Source organism: Bacillus rossius, chromosome 1 (assembly GCF_032445375.1).
Source record: "Bacillus rossius redtenbacheri isolate Brsri chromosome 1, Brsri_v3, whole genome shotgun sequence".
Taxonomy (NCBI): domain Eukaryota; kingdom Metazoa; phylum Arthropoda; class Insecta; order Phasmatodea; family Bacillidae; genus Bacillus; species Bacillus rossius.
Window position 1 is genome coordinate 141304724 of NC_086330.1, and position 22127 is coordinate 141326850.

General features: G+C 44.8%; 1 protein-coding gene across 11 annotated transcripts in view; it reads left to right on the top strand.

Moving 5' to 3' along the window:
• The window catches only part of LOC134546231 (protein arginine N-methyltransferase 7), a 138872-nt gene that overhangs the window by 40147 nt on the left and 76598 nt on the right, over window positions 1-22127 (top strand). The window contains exons 1-4 of one of the 11 annotated variants that reach the window (XM_063388868.1): window positions 10107-10129; window positions 11922-12135; window positions 14710-14859; window positions 18981-19202. In XM_063388868.1, coding sequence (XP_063244938.1) covers window positions 11929-12135; window positions 14710-14859; window positions 18981-19202 — 579 coding nt within the window. In that variant the 5' untranslated portion in view covers window positions 10107-10129; window positions 11922-11928. Of the gene's footprint in view, window positions 1-10106; window positions 10251-10316; window positions 12136-12694; window positions 13055-14709; window positions 14860-18980; window positions 19203-22127 lie in introns of those variants that run through there. The other 10 variants (XM_063388865.1, XM_063388869.1, XM_063388870.1 and 7 more) reach the window with 10 other exon arrangements.

A 22127-nucleotide genomic window follows, 5' to 3' on the forward strand; every position in this document is an offset into this window, starting at 1 on the left:
GGAGGCCGCCTTGGAACAGTACAAGTGTTGGAGGAGGGCCGCCCGGCACGCCATTCACCGTTGGCAGGCTCAGGACCAACTTGAGAAGCTCCAGGCACTTTCTGTCACGTCGGGCTCGGTGTGGACCTACATCCGTCGGCTCAAGGCTACCTCCCGTACGATTCCGCCTCTTACTGTTGGCGTTCGTCAGGTTGACTCTCCTGCGGAGCAGGCGGAGGTCATCGCCGCTCATTTCGAAGGAACGTTCCAGGTGCCGCGTCCCGTTCTGGGCGCAGGCCCCGCTCACACGTTGCCGACCTCCTTTACTTGCGTGGCGCCCCCTCCTGTTGAGGGGTGGATGCTCACAACGCCCAAAGAGGTCGGGAAGATCTTGAAGACTGTGCGCCTCTCTGCGGCTCCTGGACACGACGGCATTCCTCCACGTCTGGTTACTTCGTTGTCCAGGAAAGGAATCGTCTACCTGACCGTCCTCATTAATGCTATCTTCTTGCTGCTCCACTTTCCGACCTCCTGGAAGCACTCTGTTGTGGTCCCGGTGCTGAAGAAGGATCAACTGCGTCATTTTCCGGCTTCCTATCGCCCCATTTCGCTCTTGTCGATCCTGTCGAAGGTGGCGGAGCAAGTGTTGTTGTCCCGTCTTCGCGTGGCCGTCGACGTCCTGCAGTTGTTGCCTGACCATCAATTTGGTTTCCGGAAGCGCCACTCGGCCATGCACGCTGTTGCGCTCCTCGTCGACAAGATCACGGCGGGTTTCAATAGGTCTGAGCACTCCATGTTAATCTCCTTGGACTTGGCAAAGGCCTTTGATTCCATTCAACATCCGGCGCTCCTTCACAAATTGCGCTCCTTTGGTCTGTCCGAGCGGCTGCTCACCATCCTCCACAGCGCGCTTCAGGCTCGGACGTTTCAGGTGCGGGTCGCCTCGTCTCTCTCCACCACGCGGGACATCACCACCGGCGTTCCTCAGGGGTCCGTGCTCAGCCCCATGTTGTTCGCGCTGTACGTTTCCGACATTCCTGCTGTTCCGAACACTCAGATCGTACAATACGCTGACGACACAACCTTGCTCGCTTCTGGCACGGACGCTTATCTTCTGCGTGCGCGTGCACAGCTGGGCCTCAACGTTCTGCAGGACTATTTCTCGCGCTGGGGGGTCTCCGCCAATGCTGCTAAGTCCACGGCTCTGTTCTTCACCAAGCGTCGGAAACGTCCGCCCGCGCCCCTCACGCTTTGCGGCTCGCCTATCGCCTGGTCCGACAATGTGCGCATTCTTGGGTTCCATCTCGACCGCACTTTGACCTGGCACGACCACGTTCGTCAGATGGCCGCTCGGACACGCACCGCTCTTCGTGCCGTCCGCTCCGTTCTCTTGCCGGTCAGCTCCATCGAACTGGACCTCCGTCTTTTCCTTTGGCGCACGCTCGTCCTTCCGGTTCTGTTGTACGGTGCCGTGGTGTGGGCCTACGTGCCCAAGTTCTGTTTCCGGCCTATCGCCTCCACCTACAACTTCTGCCTCCGCTTCGTCGCCGGCCGTTCCGTCCGCACGCCTCTTCCGGAGCTGTACGAGTTCACCGGCTCTCCTCATCCCGGCGATCTCGTCACGTCGCTGGCTCGGAACTTCTACTCCCGCACGCCGCGCCACCACAACCCCCTCGTCTCGTCTCTGGCCGACTACGACCCGACCGTCTGGCACCCCCATCGGCGTCTCCGAGACTTCAGCCTCGAACGCCCTCCCTAGCCCTAGTGTGCTGCCGCCTGCTGCCCTCCACCGTCTCTGTGCAGTGTGGTGTCCTGCAGTGTTGTGCTCGCGTCATGGCCTGTCCGTTTTTAACCTCTGTTTGTGTCTACTGCTCTCGTAAGCGAAGCTGCGGCCCGTGCTGCGAAGAACCTGTGTTTTGTGTTGAGTGGCCGCCGTGTCGGCGAAGAACCTGTGTTGGTGTGCCCCTCCGTCGCGCCGATTTCGTATTTTGTTAAATATATTGAGTGTGCTGTCCCTTTGCTACTGTAACTGTATTCGCCTAGTTATGCATTGTTAATTACTGCCGTGTTTTCTGTATTGTAATATTTAACCTTTATTATTCACTTGTTCATTTTATTTTGCTGTACTGTAATTTTATGATTAACGCAGGGTTTTTATTATTTTCCCTGTAGCATTGCTGTGTTGTTTTGTGTAATGTCTTATGTATGCTCATTATTGTTAAGTTGATGTATATGCTTAAAGGAACGGGTTAACCGTTGGGTTAAGTTTGTGTACAGTGTCTGTTTGTGTACTTTCTTGTAAAGTGTACATGTCTTTCCGGGATGAATAAAGTCATCCTAACTAAAAAAAAAAAAAAAAAAAAAAAAAAAAAAAAAAAAAAAAAAACTTCGTGAGACCGCGGTCATCCTCTCTTCTACACCCAATCGTCCGGCTAGCCACTCCTTGTCAGCACGTCCTCGGTCAGCTGCACTGGGCCGAACGGTCCACTCCCGCCTCAGAGTGTGAGGCTGCTCTACCCAAGAGCTGGCGCCGGGCAAACAACACAACTGAACGACCGAGCGACGCCCACCCCGTCTCCACAGCTTCACCAGAGACGAGGCCGCGACAAATCATAACGATGTCGGTGTAATGTTGCTTATGGCATAAGTATGGTTGTACTGACATTATTGTTGTTTTATTCCAGTATAAATGATATATAGTGTTTACATTAGTAAAATAGTTATGTATAGTAGATTTCACTTAATTTCATTCGTTAATTGTACTATGTAACACAATCTTTTTACTATAATAGGTCAATCTACTGTACTATTTATGACAGAGAAAATGTATATTTTGTGTTGGTATATAGGTACCCAATATTATCAAAATATAATAAATAAAATTATGCTGCTGTTATTTTACTTTAGTCAGTCATTACACCACAAATTAGCTCTCGTATACAATAAAAAAAACATCGTGATCGGTAAATCAATAGAACGAAATTGCGGACAAAGGGCTTGAAGTAAGCGGTTGAGCATGATATTCAAAGAGAATAGTTAGGGACAACAGTAAGTACAGATTATACCAGGGGATCGAATAGGATCCAAACTTCCTCCCTTTTCAGTTTTCATTTACACACTCCGACGATTACCATTATTTCTCACTAAGTTCCGTTTCTCACCACCGCGCGGCAGCACCGTCTTCGCACTGTGCTGCCGCCTGGCGCCCATTCCGCGAACTCGCTCTGTTTCTTCTGCTGTTCGCGATGTGCCGAATTCGCCGCTCGCCTTTCTTCCTGCGCGCGGTTGTCTGATGATGCTGTGTCGCCTTTTGTTTTTCTGTTTCTTGTTGCTGCTCCATTTTTCCGCCGTTTTTTCGCTTACTGTCTCTCCTGATGCTCAACTCGCTACTTCTTGCTGTCCGCAATGTCTGCTCGCGCGCTGCCTGTGCGCGCGCATTTCTTTTGCTGCTCCCTGCCATCTAGTGGCGGCTTTTGCAACTGCTTGTCTCGCCTCGCGCGGACTTCTCGCTGATTTCGCTGCTTTTGTGCAACCATCGTTCTTTATGTTTTGTTTTCGTCCTTTGCATATCTTGATAGTATATTTAATCCAGTTTGCTGATTTATATTGTGTTTTCTGTCTCCATTATGGCAGATAAATTTCGCAAATCTGACCGACTTTCTGACCGCCCTCGCGACTCCACAGTTCGCAGGGCGAAAATCACCTATACCAAAGATGACCCCGGCCAAGGCCGCAATTGGCGCCGAATGAAGCCGACCCCCCCAGCTCCTACAGGCTCCTCGCAGGCGAGTGCAACAAGCACTGATGATGTTGACTCTCAGTCTTCGCGAGTGAGCTCCGACCACGAAGAGGAACTTTTGGTTACCAAGCAGCCTGCCGCAGCTTGCTATGGCATGCGGCCTCCTGCTACTTCCTCCAGCTTGGTTTCTTTGACCACCACCACGATTACGACTACTGTTTGTTCCGCCCCGATTTCTGCCTCGGCCATGTCTGCTTCGAGCCTTTACTCGCAGCCTGGCCCCTATTATGCCTCCACTCTTGCCAGTGGGGTGCCTGCTGATTCTGACACCTGCTCATCTCTGCCACTCGGCCAGGCCTCTGTGTCTGCCGCTGTTCGCCCTGCTTCGCCCTCTGCTTCGCATGGTCTCCCTGGGCCCGATTTGACGCCTTTTTCGCAGCCTCGGTCAGCCGCGCCTGAGTCTGGCATGCTGCCGCCGCCGATTGTTCTGCCCTCTTCTGACCACTCTGCGCGGTTGCCTGCTGTTTCTTCTGCCGACATGTTCTCGTCGCCGCTGCAGGAAGCCTCCGTGTCTCGCGCTGGCCATGGTGCTGCCGTACCTTGTTCTGCACCCAACTTGTCTACGCAGCCTGACGCCACGGCGCCATTACAGGACCTCCCTGCTTCCGCGCAGCCTGGTATTTTCGACCCCTCTCGTGCCCCCGACTTTCAGTTCGGCGGCGCTCTGAGCTTCTCGATGGGGCCACCTGCTCCTGACACTTCCTCTGGCCGTTTGGGGAAACGTCAGACTGACCTTTGGGCGGACGACGAGTATGACTGGTCTGCTGCTCCAACTGGTGACCGTCCTCCAGCCCCGTCTTCGCCCCTACACGGCCTGCAGCCGCCCATGCCTCAACGCGCCTACGCCAAGCGTGCCAAGCGTGCTGCTACTGTGGTCCACACTTCGCAGATTGCTGGTCCTTCTCATGTGGACGTGCCGTTGATCTTGCCTCCGGTGTCTGTGCACGGTGGTTCTGAGGGCCGCCCGAAGACGACTCAGTTGCCCCCGCCTCCCGTGTCTCGGCCGCCGCCGCCGTCGCAGAAAATGCCGCCGGCGCGGCCCGGCACTGATCTTCGCCCTCCAGACTCTGGAGTGGCTCGTGGTGCTCGTGCCACCAAGAAACCGCCGTTGATTGTGCGCAGGGGCGGTTTGTCCCCGAACGCCATTAAGGAACTGGATGCGCTGCGCGCAAAGTTCTCTCAGCCCTTTGTTGCCACGCATTATGACTCCACCTCGACTTTCCAAATGGCAAATAAGGAGGACCATTTTGCCATGACCAACTTGCTGCGGTCCAAGGGCGAGAAGTTCCACACTTGGACGTGCGCTGAGGACAGGAATGCCAGGGTGGTCATCCGCAAGTTGCACATAGACACGCCGATTGAGCACATTTCGGAGGCCTTGATGGAGAACGGCATTCGTCACTCCAAAGTGACTCGTCTCGCCAGCCGCTCTGCCTTTCCTGAGCCGTACCCACTGTTCCTGGTGGTGTTGGAGGGCACCACTCAGGTGGCTGAGGCTATGAAGATTCGCCATCTCGGCGGTGTCGGCGTGACCTATAGAGCCCTTCCGCGGTGGTGGTGGGACCGTCCAGTGTTTTCGGTGCCAACGTCTGGGACACTCGTCGCATACCTGTGATGAAGACCCGGTCTGTGTCCGGTGTGGCGCTGACCATCCCTCGGCTGCCTGCCCTGTCCCTAAGTCGGACCCGCCGAAATGCGTTTTCTGCGAGGGCCCACATCCTGCGAATTATTCGCGATGTCCTGAACGGCTCCGTCTCATCCAGGCCAGGGAGTCCAGACAACAACAGCGCCAGCCACCTGTTCCTGCCGCACAAGCTCCACGGTTGATCCCCCCTGGCATGCAATCGCGTCGATCTGGAGGCCGCTCTTATGCCGATGCTACGTCGCGTCAGCCGTCACAGCAACCGCCGCCCGTCTCTGGCCCTGAAGATCCAAGTCACTCCGAGTCTCTTCGTGACCTCCTTGACTTTTTCAAGCGGCTGGACATCTGCACATGGTTCAAGCGAGTCATGGCTGCGATTCACCGCTTTCAGGCTGCCCGCTCCTGGACTGCCAAGTGTGACATCATACTTGAACTCCTGGATCAGGTTCAACGCGCTTTTTCGTCCAGTTCTGAGGCCTTACCACCTACACACTGACATGCAGTACACTGTTCTTACCTGGAACATGCGGTCGGTCTCCTCACGCTTACCTGACTTGCTGGTCCTTCTCCATCAGTTCCGGCCTGCCTTGGTGGGGCTGACCGAGACTTGGTTGACTGCGGCAGATGACTTCTCCTTACCTGGCTACCGCATCCACCGTGCTGATCGTTCCTCTGGTCCACGTGGCGGCGTTGCTCTCCTCGTGCGGCAGGACATCAAGCATCATCGCCGTTCTGTTCCTCATCTCTCGGTGGTGGAAGCTGCGGCCGTTCGGTGTTCCGGCGCGGGTGCGTCTTTCACCTTCATCGTGGTTTACATGCGGCCGAAGACTCCCTTTCCCGCTGCCGAGTTGACTGCGCTCTTTCAGATGGATGCCAACTGCCTGATGGCCGGCGATTACAACTGCCGTAGCACCTCGTGGGGCTGTAGGACGACCGACTACAGGGGACGGTGTCTGGTGACACACCTGGGCCTCCAGATTTTTGCGCCGTCGGAGCCCTCTTACCGGCCTGCTCGTCTGGATCATGCTCCTTCTGTCCTTGATTTCTTCATCGCGCCTCCTTCCATGAGTCTCGTTGATACGGCTGCTGTGACGTTGTCCGACTCGGACCACTTGCCTGTCCGTACTCTTCTTGAGCTGGCTTCCTCTTTGGACTCTTTGCCGCTCCACTGGGATTTTCGCCGTGCTGACTGGCCTCGATATCGCCGCCTCCTTGATGATGGTCTCGACCTCACGGCTGTTCCACGTGATGCGCAATCTTTCGACCAGGCAGTGGATTCTTTCACGCTCCTTCTCAAGTCGGCCGCGCAGCAGGCCATCCCTTTGCGACCGCCGCGGCACGTAGGTACCCCGTTCCCTCGGGAGTTGCGTGCGCTTGTCAGGACTCGTGACAGGGCCAGGGAGCGGTGGCAACGCTCGCATCAGGAGGCCGACTTGGAACAGTACAAGTGTTGGAGGAGGGCCGCCCGGCACGCCATTCACCGTTGAAAGGCTCAGGACCAACTTGAGAAGCTCCAGGCACTTTCTGTCACGTCGGGCTCGGTGTGGACCTACATCCGTCGGCTCCAGGCTACCTCCCGTACGATTCCGCCTCTTACTGTTGGCGTTCGTCAGGTTGACTCTCCTGCGGAGCAGGCGGAGGTCATCGCCGCTCATTTCGAAGGAACGTTCCAGGTGCCGCGTCCCGTTCTGGGCGCAGGCCCAGCTCACACGTTGCCGACCTCCTTTACTTGCGTGGCGCCCCCTCCTGTTGAGGGGTGGATGCTCACAACGCCCAAAGAGGTCGGGAAGATCTTGAAGACTGTGCGCCTCTCTGCGGCTCCTGGACACGACGGCATTCCTCCACGTCTGGTTACTTCGTTGTCCATGAAAGGAATCGTCTACCTGACCGTCCTCATTAATGCTATCTTCTTGCTGCTCCACTTTCCGACCTCCTGGAAGCACTCTGTTGTGGTCCCGGTGCTGAAGAAGGATCAACTGCGTCATTTTCCGGCTTCCTATCGCCCCATTTCGCTCTTGTCGATCCTGTCGAAGGTGGCGGAGCAAGTGTTGTTGTCCCGTCTTCGCGTGGCCGTCGACGTCCTGCAGTTGTTGCCTGACCATCAATTTGGTTTCCGGAAGCGGCACTCGGCCATGCACGCTGTTGCGCTCCTCGTCGACAAGATCACGGCGGGTTTCAATAGGTCTGAGCACTCCATGTTAATCTCCTTGGACTTGGCAAAGGCCTTTGATTCCATTCAACATCCGGCGCTCCTTCACAAATTGCGCTCCTTTGGTCTGTCCGAGCGGCTGCTCACCATCCTCCACAGCGCGCTTCAGGCTCGGACGTTTCAGGTGCGGGTCGCCTCGTCTCTCTCCACCACGCGGGACATCACCACCGGCGTTCCTCAGGGGTCCGTGCTCAGCCCCATGTTGTTCGCGCTGTACGTTTCCGACATTCCTGCTGTTCCGAACACTCAGATCGTACAATACGCTGACGACACAACCTTGCTCGCTTCTGGCACGGACGCTTATCTTCTGCGTGCGCGTGCACAGCTGGGCCTCAACGTTCTGCAGGACTATTTCTCGCGCTGGGGGGTCTCCGCCAATGCTGCTAAGTCCACGGCTCTGTTCTTCACCAAGCGTCGGAAACGTCCGCCCGCGCCCCTCACGCTTTGCGGCTCGCCTATCGCCTGGTCCGACAATGTGCGCATTCTTGGGTTCCATCTCGACCGCACTTTGACCTGGCACGACCACGTTCGTCAGTTGGCCGCTCGGACACGCACCGCTCTTCGTGCCGTCCGCTCCGTTCTCTTGCCGGTCAGCTCCATCGAACTGGACCTCCGTCTTTTCCTTTGGCGCACGCTCGTCCTTCCGGTTCTGTTGTACGGTGCCGTGGTGTGGGCCTACGTGCCCAAGTTCTGTTTCCGGCCTATCGCCTCCACCTACAACTTCTGCCTCCGCTTCGTCGCCGGCCGTTCCGTCCGCACGCCTCTTCCGGAGCTGTACGAGTTCACCGGCTCTCCTCATCCCGGCGATCTCGTCACGTCGCTGGCTCGGAACTTCTACTCCCGCACGCCGCGCCACCACAACCACCTCGTCTCGTCTCTGGCCGACTACGACCCGACCGTCTGGCACCCCCATCGGCGTCTCCGAGACTTCAGCCTCGAACGCCCTCCCTAGCCCTAGTGTGCTGCCGCCTGCTGCCCTCCACCGTCTCTGTGCAGTGTGGTGTCCTGCAGTGTTGTGCTCGCGTCATGGCCTGTCCGTTTTTAACCTCTGTTTGTGTCTACTGCTCTCGTGAGCGAAGCTGCGGCCCGTGCTGCGAAGAACCTGTGTTTTGTGTTGAGTGGCCGCCGTGTCGGCGAAGAACCTGTGTTGGTGTGCCCCTCCGTCGCGCCGATTTCGTATTTTGTTAAATATATTGAGTGTGCTGTCCCTTTGCTACTGTAACGGTATTCGCCTAGTTATGCATTGTTAATTACTGCCGTGTTTTCTGTATTGTAATATTTAACCTTTATTATTCACTTGTTCATTTTATTTTGCTGTACTGTAATTTTATGATTAACGCAGGGTTTTTATTATTTTCCCTGTAGCATTGCTGTGTTGTTTTGTGTAATGTATTATGTATGCTCATTATTGTTAAGTTGATGTATATGCTTAAAGGAACGGGTTAACCGTTGGGTTAAGTTTGTGTACAGTGTCTGTTTGTGTACTTTATTGTAAAGTGTACATGTCTTTCCGGGATGAATAAAGTCATCCTAACTAAAAAAAAAAAAAAAAAAAAAAAAAAAAAAAAAAAAAAAAAACTTCGTGAGACCGCGGTCATCCTCTCTTCTACACCCAATCGTCCGGCTAGCCACTCCTTGTCAGCACGTCCTCGGTCGGCTGCACTGGGCCGAACGGTCCACTCCCGCCTCAGAGTGTGAGGCTGCTCTACCCAAGAGCTGGCGCCGGGCAAACAACACAACTGAACGACCGAGCGACGCCCACCCCGTCTCCACAGCTTCACCAGAGACGAGGCCGCGACAAATCATAACGATGTCGGTGTAATGTTGCTTATGGCATAAGTATGGTTGTACTGACATTATTGTTGTTTTATTCCAGTATAAATGATATATAGTGTTTACATTAGTAAAATAGTTATGTATAGTAGATTTCACTTAATTTCATTCGTTAATTGTACTATGTAACACAATCTTTTTACTATAATAGGTCAATCTACTGTACTATTTATGACAGAGAAAATGTATATTTTGTGTTGGTATATAGGTACCCAATATTATCAAAATATAATAAATAAAATTATGCTGCTGTTATTTTACTTTAGTCAGTCATTACACCACAAATTAGCTCTCGTATACAATAAAAAAAACATCGTGATCGGTAAATCAATAGAACGAAAAAAACAAAATCATAAAAAAATCAAAAGTGACGCCCGTGCAGCAGGTTTTATTATTTTTTTTATTTTTCTGATTAGACGATTTTTTTATTTATATATAAAATAATTAATTTATATACTTTGATTCTTGATACGTACGATAGTTTTACAGCTCTGAACATATAATACTACACCTTTAAGCGGCCAACACTGATAATAAATAATATTTTAAAGGAATATGTAGATAAGGTAGGTTAAAGATTTTTGGGGAAATGTGTATCATTTTGGGGAATTTTTTTTGTCTGTTTTGGGAAATTTTGAAAACTCAATCTGGAGACCCTGTTTGGAAGGTTTGTAAATTGTTGACAGATTTTAGTTCGTATTGTTTAGGTTCTTTACTTAAGATATATTTATTTTGAATTAATGTTATTGCATTTTTAAAACTTTAGAAGACAAAGAAAAAAGTCTTGTGTACATTGTTTAATTAGTCTCTTAATATTGCATTTATCTTACTTATACCATGTGTTAATGTATTGTGCTCTTATGAATGGAGGAACGTATTTTATTTTTGACAACTTGAATAACGAATTGATATAAATACCATTATCTTAACAAAATTCCTGTTTCATTTACAAAACGCAGGGCTTTGATGATGGTTTCAAACTAAGTTTGTTAATTAATTATTTCTGAAATCAACAACAATTCAAGCTTCTAGGAAGGGCACCACTCGAAAAAAAGAGTTGGGAGTAAACACCCAAAAATGAATTTATCTATTTCCAATATTTTTATGTTTTTATTTCTAATGATTCCGTCAAGGTCCATTCAGATATTTTCAAGAAGTTCACATGTAATTAATTAACCATGTTATGTTTGCCTGTGTGGTAACTTGGCGACAGCGATGTTAAGAGTCCTGATAAGCATTAAATACTACTACTATTCCAGCCACATGTGAAATATTGTTTTTTCAGTTTAAGGGTTGGTGTTAAGTTCTTTTAAAAAGTATCTGTAATGTAAATATATATTTTAAAATTTGTATTATGCTTTAATTGTGTAGCCGAGACTATTTTCCATGAGAGATATCTGTGATTGTGTTGTTGCCGCCCTGCTGTTTACTGGATACTATCTGCAACTTGATCCTGTGGTTCTCCAGAGATCCTTGGGAATATAGCATATCCGAGGTTGTTTTCAAAAACCCTAATTCGTTTTCATTTCGAGTGAATATAGAAGTACATAGAACAGTTTTTTTGTTTTGGAAAATCCAATTAAGGTGGAAAACTCTGTTGGCTCCGGCCGTAACTTACTGACATTAAAAATTCTTGTCTTTTTGGAAACAGCCTCAGCTATGGTATATTCCTCAGGATCATGTTGCAGCTAGTATTAAAAAACAACACAAATTTAAACCACTATATTAACATTACAGGATATATTACAATTGTTTTACACCATCCCGTAACCCGAAAAAGCCATTATACATTTACCTGGACTAAAGCATGGCAACGCCCGCGTTACCGCACAGGCGAACGTAAAATGGTTAATTATTTATGAATTTCTTGAAAATATCTAAATTTGCTTCAACAGAATCATTAGAAACAAGGAACTGAATAAATCCTTTTTTGGGTGTTTCCCTTTTTTTTTTTTTAGTGGCATCCCTACACTTCTAATATTTTGTCTGTACTTTAATCACTCACTCCTATAGAATATACTTACCAGTTCACATACATTATGTTTGAAACCTTCCTGTAAAGTAGGCGATGAAACAAGAAATGTACTGGATAAATGTGTAGTTGGGACTTTTGGGAATTAAGTGAAAAGTTGGTTAGATGAGGCCAGTTAAATTAATAATACGTAAATTACAATTTTAAAACAGATATTAATTATCAATCGTTTGTGATCTAACTAAACCAACCTTTCACTTGTTTTATTAGACTTGTTTCTTAGAAGTTGTGACTTTATAAATTTACTACAGTATATAAATAATCTCGAGATACTCTCGTAGAAAACATTATTTTTTTAATATTAAGGTTCTTGGATCGTTAAACCTAAATTCTTGTTTTTTTTTTTTACAATCATTACTTAGTTTTTATTTTATGCACTCCTTAAGATTGTGTAACGTGTTTGCATGCATTTATATCTATGTTTCAGTGTGTGCATGACATACAAGATTTCATTGGCGAACATCATATGCAAATCACAAATAATTTGTTTCACTAGAGTCGTGAAAATGAGCACAGTTTTCACAAAGAAGATAAATCCAGTGACAGGAAAACTTGAATGGGTGATGCAGGATGAGAACTATGATTTCCATCAGGAAATTGCTCGTTCTGCGTTTGCAGACATGCTTCACGACAGGGAGAGGGTGAGCAGTGATCTCTGCTTCAGGGTGTCCATGGGTCACAAAAGTGAGCGAACTAAAGGTTTGCTCACAAAACATTAATGGTGCCAGAAGTCATTTTCAGCAGCCTTTTGCTAACTTGGGTGATTGTGAAGGAGAATGTCGTTTCTGGGAAGGGAGGATAGAAATTCATAAACATTTGTTTTACTTCCAGACATGTATTCCAATCATTCTCTAAGAGGGCATTCTGATATTTCAAGTAATTTTTTTGTAGTTTACCGTTGACTGGTAAGTTTAGAATTATGTACGTTAAAAATACTAGTAAATATTGTGGAATGTTGGTTAGGAATTACCAATGTAAAACATAATTTATTTAACCTTACCAAACATCATTACCATTTTATAGTATTTTTAATGTAGTTTACCCTACCTAACCAATCGTTTAACCTACGTGAAGTATTACAACACTCTCTGAAATAATTATTAAAAACATATCAAGGAGTTAAAAAAAATTTCTTTTATGGAAAAGAGGCTTTTTTTTAGAACTACTTACCATAACATACTTCTTTTTACACTTTAAATCTTTTTATAGTAATTTCGTAATTATAAATAGTGGGAGACTGTCCACATAAAAAAAATCTAGGAATGATTTCTGGTAAGGTTTTAGCTTTCTAATATAAAAATACGTATGATGCAGTGAATGCTATACATATATACATACATACCAGTGATATTCAGTAGTTGTCAGAAAATGTTATTAAAGGATCCTGAAATTGCTACACCAGTTATTTATGGACAGTCTACTATACTGTCATCCATACTTTCTATATGAAACAGTACAGCCATATCATTCCATGAAGAACAGTGGCAATTATTTGTTGGATTACTGGTTGTGTCTCAAGAATATGCATACCTTACTTGGGTATTGGTTTGTAATGTGAAGGTAAGATTGCTTAATTCTCGGGTTGTCCAAGGCTACTGTATTTTATTGGAGATAAGAGGAAATGTGGTATAATCTCATTCTCACCTTCGCTCACTCACTCCCTCTCCCCTGTTCACCCCTTCTTCGTTCCTCCCTCTCCCCCCTCCTCATTCATCTTCCCCTCCACCTCATGGCTTATTACTGTCTCCTTTTTCTCTCTCACCTCTCACTCACTTTTCTCTGTTTCCTCTCTCTTGCATTCATTCTTACTCACTCATTTTCTAACTTTAAAACTTCTGATCCTCTTCATGCAATTAATGATGTGAATACCTTGCATGACATTTTCTCCACAGAATTATGCCAACACTTGTCATCAGTGCACGACATAAACTCAAACTGAAAACAGCTGTTAAATAATTTTTGAACAAAGTAGGGGTATAAAAATTAGTTATTTTCGTTCAGAATATGTTTGGCAACATAATTGTACATCTGTACTTTGGAGGCATAAGAAGTAATTGTTCCTTATCACGTATCCAAGTTTATCCCTTGATCCTGATTGCATGATCCTGTAAATATTGATCCTGTGGCACATGATGCTTGCTGTTTTAATTTTGTATCTCGAAAGATCCTGCACATAACAAAAACTTGTGTTTAAACAATAAATTATCATCTTAAATTGAATAAAAAAGGGAAAAAAAATATTTTGTATTCACTTATGATGAGAATACATTGTTATGTCACTAGTTTTTATGTGCAGGATCTTTCGATGTACTAAATTTAAACACCAAGCATTGTGTACCACAGGATCAAAATGTTCAGGATCACGCCATCAGGATAAAGGCATAAACTTGGATATGTGATATGGAACTTTTACCACATATCACTCTGTCACAAAAACAATTTTTTTCGTGAGTAGTTAAAAATTTTTTAAAAATAGTGCTTTACTTATTTGCTCAACTATTTTTGACATATCGTAGATCTAAGTGTTGTATGCCACTAGAAAGAAATTCAAACGGTGGTCAATTTTATGGGTAAAAGTGTTTTATGCCTCTGAGGTACAGATAGAGATTACATTTTGTTGTTTTTTTTTTTTTTTCGCTTGAGTATTTTTTCAATTCTAATTCATTACACATATTTTCAATAAAGTGGAGTAATCAATCATTAGACCACAACCTCATGTTGATTTTTCTGTAATAGAACTAAAGTTAGGATGGAGCAAGCAATCTAACGGTCACCTTATTTGACCAACCATGTGATTAAAATGCAGTGAAATCTCTAGATAACAATGGTGGAGGGACTGAATTTTGTGCTTTTTTGTAGCCACTGGTTTGACTCAAATTTACAAGTGTAGAGTTGGTACCCAAGTAGTTAGAAAAAAGTTCTCTTTGTAATCTTAGAAGTCTGCTGCCTTAAGTCTTTGTGCATTACTATACAATGTTACATAAAAGCCTATTTATCTTTAAATTTAAAAAAAATATGCATTTAATTATTATTATATTTTTTTATCTTTAAAGAAACTGTATATTGGGGGCATCTCTCAATTTGTTGTGTAGCATTTTGTTGTGTGCTTAAACATGGCCCAATTTTTTTTTTTAACTTGCTAGTTGTATGGTGCCTGCATGCCTGCAATGCACATTAACATAATTAAGTAGCTAATAGTACCATTTGCTTTTCAGAACCGGAAGTACTACGAGGGAATTAAGCTGGCAGTGAACAAAATGCATGATGCAAATAAAAAAGCTCATGTACTAGACATTGGTACAGGAACCGGTTTGCTGTCCATGATGGCTGCGAAGTGTGGTGCAGATACTGTCGTTGCTTGCGAGGTAGGCTGTGAATTTTTGTACTGGTAGCCCTACTTTTGAAAAGTGTCAGCTTCCATATGCAGGAAAATATTTTTAAACTTTGAAGACAAGCAAATTATGCAGTTTTTGATGTGCCTGACTTGTCTCTTTGTCACCATTTTTTGTATTTATTATTAAATTTTCTTAGTAAATTCATTCTGAATATTAGTATGCTACATGGTTAGAATTATTAAAATTTTATTTTCTGTCATATTACAATATAGGTAGGTACATTACAAAATAGACAACACTCGTATGCAATGTGAGTGAACATGTTTAAGGGCCCCGCCTACCTGGGCACCCATATGGCGTGCAGAGATTCAGGAAAAACAATACAATTTCAAAACAACTACTTAAGATATCTGATTGGGATCTGTTTATGAAAAGTACCTACATTTTAAAAAATTGCTTAGGGCTGAAAAGTACTTTAGATTATGGAGTAAATTTTTAAACTGTGTTTTTAGAAGCGTGAAAGTTGCTAAAGACGTGTTTTCGGAGTAATTTTTAGGCGTAAAACAACCAGTACAGATTTTGCATTTTGTATTACACCTTTATCATCATTTCTCCGCCATATAATGTTATGGTCACAGTTAAAATTTCACAGTTTTCCTGTGACGACTAGAAGACTGCACGCCAATTCATAGCCTTGCGCTTAGAGGCTATACCCCTCTAGAAATGCCAACGAGTGTCGTGATTATCTTCCTACATCACTAAAGCTGGACTCCCAATCATCCGTTTCATCCGTCAGTCACCCGTCCGTCCGTCAATTTCGGTCCGTTATTTTTCTCGGCAATTATTACCGACTCTCAACCATCCGCCATCCGTCCGTCCGTCACTGTTCTAAAATTTCAGTGCTACAACTTTCCGCCACATACTTTCTCAATTGTAGGTAAACGTTTGGTGAAAATAATTTACTTGGGATAATTAACTTTTGTTTTTATGAATGTGATAATAAGTTGACAGGCGGGAACCGTGCTTTGACAAGTGGATTAAACAGGTGCCATCTTAAAAATAATATTAGTCATGCCAGCAATAAATAAAATTATGTTTCTTTTATTACTGTGTCAAAGGAAACAGATAGAAGCTATTTCTATCCAGGCTTTTTCCCTCAGTTGCTTATCCCGATAGTCTTTGCTATATATATATTATACAAATGCTCCCTTTCCCGGACGTAATTTATCAGCATTTCTTCCGAAAATCTCATTCTCATAAGCAATCTTTACCGTTATTATCATGACAATAATAATCGGTCAATACGACACAGCCTTCTATATATTGCAAATTAAAAAAAAAATCGAACACTGTTTTCGGAAAGTCGTATTGAAGACGGTCGACTTAACAAGGCGGTGGACCATCCGTTGGTCCATCAAAAGCTAAAGCTTGGCAAGGTTTTGATGGACGGACGGGTGGAATTTTTCGGGCCATCTGATTGGCTGCAGGTCACGTGATTGACGGACGGACGGGTGACGGACGGATGAAACGGATGATTGGGAGTCCAGCTTAACACACATACACCCCGACTGGACGGGCCCCTTAAGGTAAAGGAATAAATTCTGCTTGGCTGCTAAACTGCTCGACTAGGTGTGATATGTTCCCCTAGTCCAGTGGTCGGGGAAGGTACCGAGGTAACCCCGAGGCCCTCCAGCCCACGCACGGCTGGTATGTCATGTCTAGCCAGGGCTTTCTGCAGTCGCCGCCGGATGAGTCCAGGCACGTCCGGGCCTTAACCGGCTGTAAATCTGTTGGGCCGACGTACGGCAGGTCGGAGGGTAGTCCGAGGAGATGAGGACATCCAGTGGAGTAACTCTAAAGAGTGGCGGTCGGTTAGCCTGTTGGCAAACGGTCTGCCAAATTGACGCCAAGTGGGTAGTAGTACGGGAAGAATCCATGAAAGATTGAATGGTGTCCCTCTGAGGTTTTCTCCAAGGTCCAGGATTCTGATTGGGTAGGACTCGTACTTGGTAGTGGTGCTCCGATCGCTTGGAGCAGGCTCCAAGGGTTCTCAAGTCCGATGCGGAGTCGATGATGTGAGCGACGACACAGTTCCAGTACTAGCCTGGACAGCTAGTAGAGATTGGACTCCACCGGACCACGGGTTCACTGGGTGATAGAGAGGTCCCAGTTTGATGTGGGAGAATGGGGTAGACGCCAGCAACGCTGATAACGTCTTAAGAGCTCAGGATACAGCCAATTGTCTGGTTAGCTAAGTGAGGCAGGAGGTGACGGTGTCTATGCTGGGATGGGTAGCCTCAGCCCCTGGACATAGCTGGATCTTTAACACCTCTCCTGTTTCGCATATACTGCGTATCCGTATCCACGCCTGTGGGTGCCTCAGGCTGGTAAGGTCTATCAGCTAAGAGGGCTGGGTTAACAAATAAAAGGGGAGCAATCCCTAGGCAGTCATTCTGTATAGGGTACAAGTTAGCTTTTTTTGGCAAACGGTCTTATGCCGTATGGACACCAAGTTGGTAGTAGTATGGGAAGAATCTATGAAAGAATGAAAGGTTTCCTGTTGTTGAGGTTTCCTCTAGGCCCTGGATTCTGATTCGGTAGGACTTGTATTTGGTGGTGATGCTCCGATCGCTTGGAGCAGTCTTCAAGGGTTCTCTAGCCCTATGCGGAGTCATCGTGGTGTGCAACGACACAGCTCCGGTTATTAGCTGGGACAGCTAGGAGAAGTTGGATAGTTCTCCACCAGACCACGGGTACACTGGGTGATTGAGGAGTCCCAGTTTGATGTGGTAGAACGGGGTAGACACCAGCAATGCTGATAATGTCTAAGAGCTTAGGATGCAGCCACTTTTCTAGTTAGCTGAGTGTGGCAGGGGGTGAAGGTGGTGTCTAAGCTGGGATGGGTAGCCTCAGTCTCTGGACATAGCTGGATCTCTAACACCTCTCCTGTTTCGCATATACGGCGTATCCGTATCCACGCCCCGGGACGGCAGGGGCTTACGCCTAAGAGATCTAGGTTAACAAAGAAAAACTATGCGTAAAACCCTATGGAACTAATGTATAGGTTACAAGAGCCAACTGACAGACTTAAACACTTTTCTCATCTCACGTTCAAGAATCATCGTGAGAGTGTTAACTTGCAGTAATTCATTACTGTAAGTTGTAGCACAGCAGAAGCCTGGATTTTCCTGGAGGAGGGGGGGGGGGAAATACTAGTATAAACTGTATTTAAGCACTACAGTGTTCTTTAAAGTTTATCCCAAAAAAGGTAATTTTCATTAAATTCTAAGAAAGTTTACAGTGGCCAGGGCCTTGAAGTGGATGGAGTTTGTGGGTTCAAAACAATTAGAAACTATAAAAAAATATTCAGGAAATTATTTAATTTACTGCAACAAACAAATTAGAATGACTAAATAATATTTCACTAATATTGAGTTTCCAACACGCTAAACCACACAATCTGCACTGATGTCATGCTTATTCTTCACTACCAAGTTCATTCACAGACACGCACAAATTCACAAATTAAATCTCGGCTGTGTAAAAAATTCTCTTTAGTGTTTAAAAGAGGAATGGAAAATCAATTGTGCGGAAAATGATTTTTGCCCTGACCGTAACTTACTGACATCTAAGTACCTGTCATTTCTAAAACAGCCTTGGCTATGCTATATTCCTAAGGATCTCTGGGGAACCCCAGGATTAAATTGCAGCATCAGGTGAGCAGTATTGTGACGACAACAGGATCAGGACAATGTTAATGGAAAACAGAGTTGGCTATGCTATTAAATAACAACATAGAACATCATCATTATTAACTATCACAACATTTGTAAACGTGGCACTTTTAAAAATTAACACAAACATGCACGTCACAAAACACATAATTTGAAGGAATTGTAAATATGTTTAAATTGGAATTACCTGTTATAATATATTGTGAAATATTTATATAACCTTAATAATATGAACTTGTAATATTGTTCTGGTCTCGTGACTAAAGCCTCATTTCTGCAATATTACCATGAAAGTATTCCACAAAAATCGATCCAAAATGTGTCCATAAAGTTTGAACACTTGGATATCCAATATTACAATATCAACAGAACATGTCATAAAACTAAGTATGTATGTTAATTATTTCTCTGTTGCAGTCGTTCAAACCAATGGCTGAATGTGCAGGGAAAGTGATTGCGGAGAATGGATTTGCCGACAAGATACGCCTGGTTCCCAAGCGGTCCACGGAGTTGATTGTAGGGGAAAGTGGTGACCTGGAACATCGTGCAAATATTCTCGTTACGGAAGTATTCGACACGGAGCTGATTGGGGAGGGAGCTCTGGGTACTTTCAAACATGCTCACGATCATCTCCTTGAAGTGAGTGCTGAATACTTTTTAACTTTAATTATTTTTCACATGTGGGTATTTATTAATTTTTTTTTGTTCTCATTTTCTCTTTGTTAAGGTGTTGAAATTTAGTGGTTCCTTCAGTTTCTAGTTTTGCTGTTAATCTTGGTAGAAGGGAGTTAGACTACAAGGTCAACCTACACACTTACACTGAGTGCATCTTCGATCTTGCGACTGGTGAGCGTAGACCTTTCCCTCTTAACCATTTACTTGTGAAACAAGTCTGTGGCAAATGAGTTATGAGCATGGATTGTCATTACAAAATAATAAAAGTTTTTTTCCTTCAGATTTTTTAAGTTTTTTTTTTTTTTCTACATGATATTTTAAAAACATTTGAAGAATCTCCTTTAAATGTTTTAAAAATTGTTCATACTTAGAGGTACGTTAAAAGAGCATTTACAAACATCTTTCATAGCATTTATTTTGTGGTCTGTATAGCATTTTTTAGCATTTATAAAATTAGGAAAATAGCATTTTGTAACACATATACATTGAGAAAATTTGCATTTTGCAGCATCTATAAAATTAAGATATAAACATGTTATACTATTTATAGCTTGAAAAAAATAGTTTTTAAAATATACATTTTTTTTCCTGTGTACTGTCAGTCAACAGTTTACCCATACATATATGTCCACTCACTTTCATTACAGTACTACACCCACAATGTAAATATTATTAATCCTACTGGTTGAACTTTAACATAGCACAAGTCTCCAAGTTATTTTCTGTCAGTTTCCTCCTCCTGTCGGTAAGCACAAGATTGTAGCTACTGAAAAACCTTTCAGCATCTACGCTGTTGACTGGTAAGTGGTAACCAAAGAGATTTGATAGCTGCACAGCAAAATTCTTCAAAGTTTGGTCGCATTGCCAACAAAATCTGAAGAACATCAACTTTGGCTCCTTCTTTAAGCTGTTTCACCAACTGCTCATGGAAATATAGGTAGCCTTCCATAAATTTCAAATCCACAGATTTGCATGCAGGCAGTATTGATCTGTTTGCATGAACAGATGCTTCATTAACCTGCACTACTTGTCCTGCAACAGCTGGGTTGAAGAGTTTGCCTGATGCCCTGTATAGATTGTTGGCTTCACATGGACCCATGTGCAGTACATGCTTCATGTGCACTTTTGTACAGGCATTTTTCAGGTTTTCATTCATTTTTGCCTTCATCACTGTGTTGTTGCAACAAGACAAAAATGCTGCAGTTTTTTCTGGGAAGAATTCTTTTGCTTGTCTCCCCAATGACAATTCTATTCTTTCAAGGTGGTCCCAGGTGATATGACCACAAGGGTACTCAGAGCCTTCAAAAATAGTAATCAGTGTCATCAGAGGTTGACAGATTTCAGAAAGGAATGTGATCTGTGTCTTTACCTGCATTTCCTGTTCTGGGGTTTGGAGTGTTTCGCATACCAACAGACTACTTGCATTTTTATCTTCTTACTGAGAAAGAAATTTTGTAAGAGGATCTAGGTATTTGTCAAGATAGACAACACTTTTCCACGAATTCCGTCTTGTGATGACTGGTTTTGGAAACAACACAGGAGGTAATTCAGGGTATTCTGACATCAGAAAGTTAATATACAAATTTTTTATCTTTCTGCCATGAAGAAAGGACATTTCAGGTTAACAATAAGCCTGTTAAGTTCTGGCAGTTCTGTCATAAAGACATCTCCAATGAGACTAATCTTGTGAGCCCAACATTTAAAATGTATCAAATGGTCTCCAACAAGAACTTTCAGAGCAGAGAAGCCAGGTATCATATATCGAGCTGAATCTGACACCAGACCAACAATGTTCTCATATGAAATGCCATATTTCTGAACAGTATCTACTATGGCTTGACTACATGTTGTCCCTGTAGCTGTATCAAGAAAAGAGCAACTGGCAAGACTAACCTTTTGTTTTGCTGTACTGCTTACAGTTCTAAACAATACTGCAAAAACACATCGTCCTTGAATGTCAGTCGTTTCATCAGCAACTATTACAATGTCTTCTCCTTCAAATTCTTTGCGAAGTCTCTCTCTCTCATCTTCGCCACGCTTCTCTACATAAACTCGTCTCAACTTGTCGCCCGCTGGCAAGTCACCAGATCCCTTAACATATTTTGACAAGTATTCACGTACTGCTGGATTATCTAATTATGTAGTGGTATGTTTGCCTGAAGGAATGCCTTCACAGTATCCATGAGAAATTCTGAGTTTTCCTGCTTGGCTTTCTTTGCATTTTCATTTATTTCAAACAAACTGGCTTGCCGCTTGCTGGACTGAGGGTCACTTTCAACGGATTTTTTTTTTTTATGCCCACTTGACTGACAGTGCTTGTCCAAGTTATCTTTCTTCTCCCGTTCCAACCTTATATTACATATCCCACAAATTAAAATTCCCGATTCACTTACATAAAACTTTTCTTCTTTGTAGTCTCTCACACGGTCTTTAATAGTTATTTTGGGTCGCCCCATATCTAGAGAAAATTATACCTACTTCCGTCGACGCACAAAAAAATGCAACAAAATGAACACAATGCACCGACTAGACAAATGTCACAACATTTGTACAAACAAAACCATGGTGATCTGATCTGAAAGCAGCCAAAATAGTGCGTGCGCAGCAAAATAAAAAATGCATGCGATAATAAATGCCTCGAAACGGACAGTGTGAGCGCGTGACCGTAAGCTGAGGCTCGCGCACATACATGTAGTTCGAACTTCCAACGCCAGATCAACGCGGCAGCACTTCAGATGTGCTGCGATCTGTTGTCGATATTCGAACTACATCTACATAGGAAGTCGATTAGTCGAATTACAGCTTTTGTTTGCAGCGAGCAGCGAGCTTGTGCCGTGCCGTGTTTATTGTGTTGTAATTTCTTGTTAGTAAACAACCCTCGGAAGCAAA